General features: G+C 40.2%; 1 protein-coding gene across 3 annotated transcripts; it reads right to left on the bottom strand.

The window, feature by feature from the left end:
* Positions 1–1749: 1749 nt before the first annotated feature.
* LOC133906729 (calmodulin-binding protein 60 C-like) lies at positions 1750–6445 on the bottom strand. Of its 3 annotated transcripts, none has more exons than XM_062348706.1 (10): positions 6128–6445; positions 5744–5816; positions 5065–5117; positions 4495–4970; positions 4233–4393; positions 3955–4149; positions 3323–3473; positions 3100–3251; positions 2405–2606; positions 1750–2318 (listed from the first exon to the last, which is right to left on the bottom strand). In XM_062348706.1, the coding sequence occupies exons 1-10, from the start codon at positions 6253–6255 to the stop codon at positions 1990–1992; spliced, it is 1920 nt and encodes a 639-aa protein (XP_062204690.1). In that variant the 5' UTR covers positions 6256–6445; the 3' UTR covers positions 1750–1989. The 3 variants fall into 3 exon arrangements, with proteins under 3 accessions (XP_062204690.1, XP_062204691.1, XP_062204692.1); XM_062348707.1 differs by having other exon boundaries at positions 3100–3242; positions 6128–6444; XM_062348708.1 differs by lacking the exon at positions 5065–5117 and having other exon boundaries at positions 6128–6191.
* Positions 6446–9649: the final 3204 nt, after the last annotated feature.

The following is a 9649-nucleotide window of genomic DNA, read 5'->3' as shown; positions in this document are numbered from 1 at the left end:
CTAGTTGCCTGTCTCGATCCTACATCATCACTCATCAGTTCCATACCAAACAATACATTAGAGATGAGGGCAATTTGATCAATAAAACTGCAAGCATCGACACTAAGGTAGATAAACACCAGGCACAAGCTCGATCGCCTGCATTTGAACACACTACACGGTTAAAAGACCAGTCGATGTCATGCGGCCCGAATATAAGGTCTTGTTTAGTCCGCGATCGACGTTTTTTGTCACACCTAGCATTTCGCATTGGCCAACAATTGGCAAGGTAAATTGGGGCGTGCAACGAAAACGCACACTGACACAGAAGAACGCGAGGGTGGCAATGGTGGCGGCGGCGGCGGCGGCAGCTGGGGTGGGGGACGTACAGGTGTTGGGGCTCGGCCCTAGAGGGACAACGATCACGCATGTAGTGTTCCATGTCCACGAAACGTGATCGAGCAGCATCTTCATGCGTGTGAATATATACCGAGTGCAGAGATAACAGTTCTTAGACCGACCGATCAGTGACGGCAATAAGCAGGATATATATGAAGTTGCACGGGGTATAGGAGGATATGCAGCACCAACTCCCTCCTTTTTTTCAGAGAGAAAAAAATCAAAATATTATAGCATTGTCAGAAATCGATCTCGCATGCAGTGTCTGCAGACAAAGAGAAAGAGGTCCGAGCAAAGCCAAGGGCAAGAGGCTGAAAATGCAGCGAAGAACTGCTGATGTTTCCTGCCATTGTCCCTACATCTTCTCGTGTTTTTCTTCCTTTCCATCTTCCTATGAGGACAAATTAAACGAGCTTTATACTATCATAGTGTCATTTACGCGTTGTTTGCGCTGTGGATTACGTGGTGCATGGCATCCAGGGGTCCAGGTCTCCAGGTCTCGACCGTGTTCTCTACGCGTTCATGGCTTACCACTAGTATTGAGTCGTCGTCGTCGCCCTATTTTAGCTGGAGCCTTGTGCAAGTGGTTGGTTAATCGCATATTTGTTCTTGTGCCAGTTGAGACAAGTTAAAATGCAATATAATTGATTTATATTTTGGGTTGTCCTCTCCCAAAGCACTGGATTCTGATCTAGTATGCTTGGTTATTCTTCATGCACGTACTCTTCTCCCTCCTATGATCTTCAAAGATTTGGTTACCCTCCCTCAATGTGGCAGAATTCTTCATGAAGTAATACTTGCCTGAATCAGTGAGCAGAATTCTACCTGACGGGATGTGGGATCCAAAAAAAATTCATCGTCTTTCTCTTCTAGTACAGTAACTTGCAGGCTCCATTGTCACCAAATGGTGCATCCTGGGAGGAGAGTTTGGTTCAGATATGGGTATAAGAGAAGGATCAAATGTTAAATGAATATGGCCAGTAATATCACAGAGTATGATTCTATTTTCTGGTAAGCTGTATAAGCACAGGAAATCAAACTGCGCTTCCAGAAATTCTTTGCTGTACACTTGGGTGGCTTAGCTGATCATCATACTGTGTAACCTCATAATTTTGTTGGCTGTTTTGAACTTGAAGAGTGTCTGATGAAAAGCAACAGTAAACTGCGAATTTAGATTTTCTGCCAATATTTTTAACAGATCAAATTATCCTCAACCAAAAAAGGTTACCAAGAAATTAGCTGTCACATTTACATTCGCATGTGCATAGTCTTTCTGCACCTATTCCAAATCCATGTTACTACTTTCTGTTTAATATCTAGTTCTGAATTCTACATGAAGTCATTTCAGAAAAGTTCAGCTTGAAGCAGAAATGCAAGAGTGACGATCTTCCATCTTTCTTATTTCAACAGACATGGGGCTACCAACATGACAAGTAGCTGGTTTATGGTAAGTTACACAAATCTCACTACATAGTACATATGTACATCAAATGTATGAACAAATGTCATACGTACAGTAAACAATATTAATACACGAATACAATTCAGACACCATACAGAACACTATTACAAGAGCAAAACATCAACAACAGTTTTATTAGTTTCACTTGCTCAGGAACTCCAACCTTCTTGCTCAAGCATAAGCCTTGCTCTCTTGGAAGCCCTTACCATAGCCTTCCACTTCACAGGTGCGATCAATTTAACCCACCTCCGGTAGGAGGGCAGCTTTTTCATGTCACTGTGAACATCAGTTGGCAGCTCGCTCACAACGGGTGCACAGAACTGAGGGTTATCGTCGGGCATATTTTCGAACAACTGATCCATGCTGAAGTTATTTTGTGTTGATAAAACAGGAAGGTCAGCTTGCATACTCAGTGAGAAAGGAGATGCATACTGAGAAGTCACTTGCTGCTCTGGATACCAGTGACCATATAAAGGATCTGCAAACAAAATACTATTGAGCTTACTGCTTTTGACTTTAATCACAGATTGGAACAGTAGCACACGATTCGGTGTCAGTACGTACCATCGTTTGTGAAAGGCATCTGATAATCCCCTTGATGCATTGTCAAGGCTGCTTGATCCAGTGCTACTGATGCTATAATTTCGCCTGTCGCAGTAGTTGGGCAATTGAGTGTCACTGAACCTGTATTGTAATTTGCATCCGGAGTTCCATAATGGATTTCAGGTCCAGAACCCAGCTGGACATCGATGTCAAAATACGCATCCTGAGAGAGTGTGATTCAGTCAGTAATATCAAAGAGATGGATCAAATGTTGCATGCATGAGGAGCAATCAGAAATTTGGATCCTCAAGAAGAAGAATACACATATCACGGTATAGGAGAAACGCTTCAATTCTATCTTAAAAGGAAACCAGGATGATCCTAAAGCAAATGAGGGGGCAATTTGCAGGTCATCCATTATCACTGCAGCTGCTTTTGGATCTATGCAATTTTCCCTTTAGGAAACATGAAAGTACATATTAGAAGGACCATTTCAGCTGTGGCAACAGATAAAAAAGGGCTTATTTTTCTGCTTTTAACGTCTTAGGTGGGGCAGACTATAATAAATTCATACAAAATACTAAAAGAATAAACTATCAACAATTTTGTTATTCTGAATTGTGAACTATATCTAATTCAGTTCAAATATAAGAAAGTTGCTGCGATTGAACTGCTGTATAATATCAGGCTGCTGCTAAATAATAGGCATTACTTACAGTTTCATTGTTTTCTTGTGCAGAAGGTAAGGTCCTCACTCGCACGGATCCAAGCCTTCTAAATGTACACTGTTGGGAGTGAGTACCAGAAAATCCGTTGCCCTTTGAAGTGTCTTGCTCACCAAGTTCACGAATATTTTGATCTGGAAAAACTAAAGCTTTCATGTCAATAAACCATCTTGACAGAAATAAGGAAGATATATTGAGTATAACAAGTGTTCACCAGTAGGTTCAGTAGATTTAGGCCCTGGCGTGATTGAATACTGAAGAGTACTGCAGTTAATTGGTCTTGGTTGGCTATTATACATTTCATAATCAGGTTGATGGTAGGTTATACATTCATATACATCCTTACCCCATTTTTCCAATTGGGCCTGCAATGGTATAAACATGTTATGAACACGTTGCTTTCAGAGTTTACAAGATTTTTTCTTCACATATAGCAGAAGCAAAACCAAGAATTTCTTATCCTGATAACCCTTTTTTTTTTTTTGAAGCAATACTCTATTCTGAAACTTGAGGTCCTCCTCTTGTCTGCTAATGTCATGCAATACATCATTGTGAATAACAGTTTATATTTTATTTTTCAGCCATTCAATATGTGTTGTATAATTTTTCTTCACTTGTTCAAACAAAATGCTTTGCAAATAAAAAATAAAGGTTTTATTTTCATTTTCATGCTCCCTTAATTCATAAAACAACAGAAGAGAGTTGTATGCTCGAAAGCAAACACCTATTTACCAATGTAGTTTAATATGAATTGTGCTCTTGTTATGTGAACAACAAATATTTGAGCTGCACAGCCCGCAACACAGGCACCTCTAATAGATATCACTGTGAGTGTCAGAAAAATACCTTCCAAGGCGTATCAAGATCTCCAAAATCATTATACTGACCAGCTATTGTTGCTCCAACAATCTGACCCAGAGAACTGAAGTACAGCCTAATTTTCTTGTCTTCCAGAAAGTGAGAGTAAAGGGATCTCCCAGGATCACACTTTTTAGCATGATCAACAATAGTTGTCCAGACCGACTGTGAGGCGTTTAGAATCTAGATACAGGAAGGAAAGTAGTTAGTGACAACAATCAATATCCAGCCATGATAAAAAGGTACAAACAAAACTCTTGTCTTACATTGCTCAGAGCTTTTGCATCCTTATAATACAACCTCAATAAGTGCTTCACTGAAGGAATGCCACTCTGTTCCAACGCCTCATGGAAGACACCACCTTTTGCAATCTTTTTCAGGCGCCACACTTCATCGTCTGACCTTGGAATGTCACGTTTTTTGTATCCTACAAAATTTAAGAAAATATAAAAGCAGATTGATCCATGCTTTGACTTTTAATAGCACAAAGTGAAGGTAAAAAAGGTCCAAACTCAATTTCAGGATTACCTTCTCCACGGCGGTCCTTCACAGTGAAAGGTTCAGTTATACCTTCTTGAACTCGCTCACCAAGATCATCAGTAAGCTTTACCCCAAGCCTGAACTTTCGACTCCTTGTGAAGCTGGAGTTATCGATGAAAGTAACTTTGGGAAGATAAGCCTCACCTTTTTCCAGTTTGACATCCAGCTTTCCAGTAAGCACCGCCCCAACTTTGTCACGTGGGCGTACTATATGGTTGTCAAACTCCTCGGATGTCCAGACCTCGCGATTATCCACATTGAAGTCACCATCAAGAACTACAATCTTGACATTGGCGGAAAGAAGGCGGGGACAATTGCTGCCTTGCTGATTGCTTACAACCATTCTTATCTTGATTTGACTCCCGTCCCCTGCCCGGACCTCCCTCTTTGTAAAGATGTCATCACTCAAGCTATTCACAAATCTGAGTTCATAAGTTGGAGGCAGGTTCTGTTCAAATCTCGCTCTGCAAAAACAATGCAAATGAGATGCAGATATTTGCAGGAGAGGATCATCAATATAAGCACACAGGTTGCAGAAGCTTATGATGCAAAAGTTACCCAGGAACATGGTTGAAGAAGCTTGTGAGTACTTTTCTCAGCTCTTCCGGTATCTATGAAATGGAAGAGAGAAAATTTGTGGAAAGCTACATAATACGGTTCTTGTTTACAACCTTGAGGCAAATAAACAGTAATTCTGGTAATTGTCTATTTACAAAAAAAGGAAGTACTACTTTACCATAAGAAGAGAAAGATGGATGACATCAAATCAAATAATAGTGATTGAATAAATGAGGGGAAATCATTATCATCAGTATACAGCCAAAAACTTTATGTGATTTCTCTAGCCAGAGAAAAATTGATGGTTCAAACAAATTTTCTAGGGAAAATGTTTTAAACATTTCACAAGGGTCTCTAAAACACCACTTCAAAAACTATTTGTAAAATCAAATAAAACTATAATACTATAAAGTATTTTTTGAGACAAATCTACTTACACAAATTTCCTATGCCTGATAGATGATAATGCAGACGTCGTTAATCAAGGTTAAAATATTTGACCAGATGCCCTTTTCTTAACAAGGGAATTGGATTTAGTTACCTCCAACAGCCTGAAATACCATGAATAAACATTCCTAATATACTGTCTTCATTTTCTTCAAGAAACTCCAATGAACAATGGCATATATAACAGAGCAATAATCTAGCTATTAGGTAGTGTTCATATGAATATCATTACCCGGCTAACGGCGGTCTCGATCGCCTCCACCCTAGTGGCAAGCTCCTGGTGGTGCCTGCAGCCCCTAATCTCACTGCAAAATAACCACACATAAATACTGGCTCAAGATTTCACCTTGCAAACTGAAAAAAAGAAAAAGATTCCACCTTATAAAAAATAGCCCTACAAATAACATGAATTAAAAAGAATAAAAAATATTGCTTGTATTCATATCAAGATTGAAGCTTGAACAAATCACGGAGCTCAATCAGGCAATCGCATGCTTTACACCAACAAGAGCTGACGTTTACGAACAGAGCAGCAGGGGGGGAAGGAAACGCCAAGGCCGGCGCATTTAGTTTCCAGCCCAGGCGAGGCGGACGAAGGAAGCGGCTAGTTACTCACAGGTCGAACGAGCGGCACCGCCTCTTCAGCGCCGGCGGCGGCGGCGGCGTTGACCTTCCTCCTCCTCCTTCTACCCTGTCGCCGCCGCCGCCGCCGCCTCCACCCACCCGCCGCCGCTTCGGCGGCATCAGACGCTAGCTGCAGCTCTGCGCCGCCTCCTACTCGACGCGTCGGCACTCGTTTGCAGCTTGCTTTCGCCTGCGCTTGTGTGTGTGCTGCTTCGTTGTTTCCGTCTGCTATATATGGGCGCGGAAGAGAGCAGGAGAAACTTGCCGTACTTTTCCTCTCCCGGTGCCGGTGGTGGCCTTCCGAGCTCACAACTGAACTGGACTGGAGTAGAACTCTTTCCCGAAGTGAAATTTTCACGTCTATGCGCACGCACGGACAACTGTTCATCAGATGAAAAAATTATGAGTAAGTAAAATCAATAGATGAATAAATATTAAAGTAAAATGAATGGACATGTGAAATAGATGTGAAGTTCATGCATTCCAAAATAACCTCTACTGCCTCATTTTGGGCTATTAAAACACCTAGAAAATTGCATTGATTTGTCAGACGAAAAATGGCATTGCTATGTTTTCTTTAGATCAAAATGGCATTGCTATGTTAGTTAAAAGTGTTTCTCATTGTTATATTTCAATTTTTCTAAGCAACGGTGAGACTGTGTGTGAGAGGCCATGTTCATGTCTAAACGGGCAATTCAAAAAATTACATAATATTATGAGAGTGTCTAATCTTCAAGTGCCTGAAATCTGGTCACTTCTCAACTTCTAGACCAATACACAGCAATTTGCATGTGTTGTTTCTATATAAAATTTAAATTTCAGTAAATCTTTGCTAAAACTGCATACATACTTTTTTTTTTTTAACGCAAGCTAGCTATCGTGCAATTTAGGTGATTGAAAGATAACAAATTACCTCATCCCTTGCTTATTACCGAAAGGTATGCTAACATAGTAAGATTGATCATGTACACCTAATCTTCTTAATCCTTTGGTAGTGTATGGTTAATGAGTTGTCAAATGTTAACTAAAATGTGTAATGCGATCACCATTCAAATTTTTCGCCCACATACTTGTTACTAATGAGAGGAATTTCATAGGAATCTGATAAGTTCGTTCTGTTAAACAGAAACCTCACCTAAACATCATGTTTGCTAGCTCTAGGATCAAGCACCCATAATCACAGAAGCATGATGAACTCACCGGAACCGGATGACGCCATTGACGATGAAGTGATGTAAAGTGTCTGAAGTGATGTTGGTGGAGCCCGAGATTGATGTAGTGGACGCCAGTGCAGTAGAGGCGGTGAAAGCAAAAGCTCGGTGTAGAGGTAGCCGGTGTGAGGGAGATCTTGACGAAGATGACACTGATGTAGCGGCGGCCTTCACCTTGCTGCTATTTATGTCGGTATGAATGCGAGTAGGGGGGGGGGGTCAAACCTAGCATGAGCACACATGTTGCACATGCGCCATCAACCCCCTCTCTATTTATGTTGCACAACATGGGATGGGACCGCAACCAAGAGTTGGTTGCGCTCTCGATCAGAATGTGTGGGTGGATCGGTCTCCCCTTTATCTCTCAGTTCTGTTAGGGTGCACGTTAGGAGCCTAGATCATATCTAAAATTCTCCTCCTTGATCATAAGCCCACTCAATGAAACACCACACCAAGGCAAAGCGTTGCAACAGCTAATTAAATACCACTGAAACTCAAATATCTATAGTATACCACTCCATCTCGAAATGTGTCAGTCGTTATGCTTAATGTTAGTTGGTTTGCTTAATGGTACTCTTATCCAGAATCATATGTTTTCCAATAACTCCATGCCGACAACATGATCATGGAAAATATGGGGTGGTAAACCTTTAGTCTTATATGCTTGACATTGATTGTTTGATTTTGGATTATATCTTTCACAACATGATTTTTAATGTCGATGTGTTTGGTAGCATCACTCGATTTGTTGTTACTCATATATAAATTGTGGATTGATTATCGTAGTATAATGTAAGTGGTTTTAAAATGCTATCTACCACTCTTAATCCCGGAATAAAGTTCTTTAGCCATACAGCCTACCCGGTAACCTCATAATATACTACAAACTCAGCTTGCATCATTGATGATGCTGTAAGGGTTTGTTTGGAGCTTTTTTACAAGATAGGTCCTCTAGTGAGGGTAAAGATATAACTTGATATGGATTTTTTAGTATCCACACACCCCGTAAAGTCTGCATCCAAATAACTAACAACTTCAAGGTTATCGGATTTTTTGAATATGAGCATATAGTGCTTTGTGACTTGCTAATAGCGAAGAACATTCTTAGCGGTTTTTTAGTGATTCGGTCCTGGATTTGACTGATATCTATCAAACATCTAGGTCACAAAAGCTAAGTCATCTCGGTAAATCTTAATGCCAAGGACGTAAAAAGCTTTACCGAGATCCTCCATATCAAAAGTAGAGGAAAAAAAAATCTCTTGTCTCAAGCAGCATATCCTTATCGCTGCTAGCCAATATGATATCATCCACCTAAAGAACTAAAATGGTAAAATTTTCCCTTTAACATAATGCAGTTATAAACTTTATTTTCCTTAAAGCCAAAATTTCTTATGACTTTATCAAACTTGAAATACCACTGTCGAGATGCTTGCTTTAGACAATAAATTGATTTCTTAAGGCGACATCCCATATGTTCCTTTCCTTCCATGACAAAACCTTCCGGTTGAACCATGTAAATATTTTTTTCCAAGTCACCATTAAGGAATGCCATCTTCACGTCCATCTCATGCAGCTCTAAATCATAATGAGCCACAAATACCATAATTATTCTTTAAGAATCTTTACTTGATGCAGGAGAGAAAGTTTCATTATAGCCATTCCCTTCTCTTTGCGAGAAGTCTTTTGCTACGAGTCTCGCTTGGAAACTTTTGATGTTTCCCTTAGATTCATGTTTTGTTTTATATGCCTATTTACAACATATTGTTTTGGCTCCGTCAGGGATTTATACTAGGTCTCATACATCATTATTGCTCATAAATTTTAATTCATCCTTCATGGCATTAAGCAACTTAGCCTCTTTATATGAGTTGGGATTTTCTACCTTCCATATGTCATTAACATCCTCATTCATATAGACAACATAATTGTTCAAAATGACATGTCTCCTATTACGTTGTGATCTCCTGATTGGTTCATTAGGCACTGTAGGACCATAACTGGATACTGCAGGGGACTGTTGAGGCTCATCATTAGATACATTGTTAGAAATTTTAGACACCTCAACAGGGGTGCACTGATGTTATTTTCTACTGAATGTGCAACCACCTAGGACACAGGAACGTAGGGCTCTTGGATCAGCGTTGTAGGAACATAAACTTGCTTCTCCTCAAGATCAACTTTCATAGGCTCTAGATCCCTGTTCTCAGGAAATACAGTGTGTCTTGTTTCTACGAACTTAGTGATCCTATCTGGACAGTAAAAGTGATAACCCTTCGATTTCGAGATACCCGATAAAGTGATAA

The sequence above is a fragment of the Phragmites australis genome, chromosome 23, assembly GCF_958298935.1.
Source record: "Phragmites australis chromosome 23, lpPhrAust1.1, whole genome shotgun sequence".
In the NCBI taxonomy this organism is placed as follows: domain Eukaryota; kingdom Viridiplantae; phylum Streptophyta; class Magnoliopsida; order Poales; family Poaceae; genus Phragmites; species Phragmites australis.
Note: the sequence above shows the minus strand (reverse complement) of the source record. Positions and strands in the feature narration are given on the sequence as shown.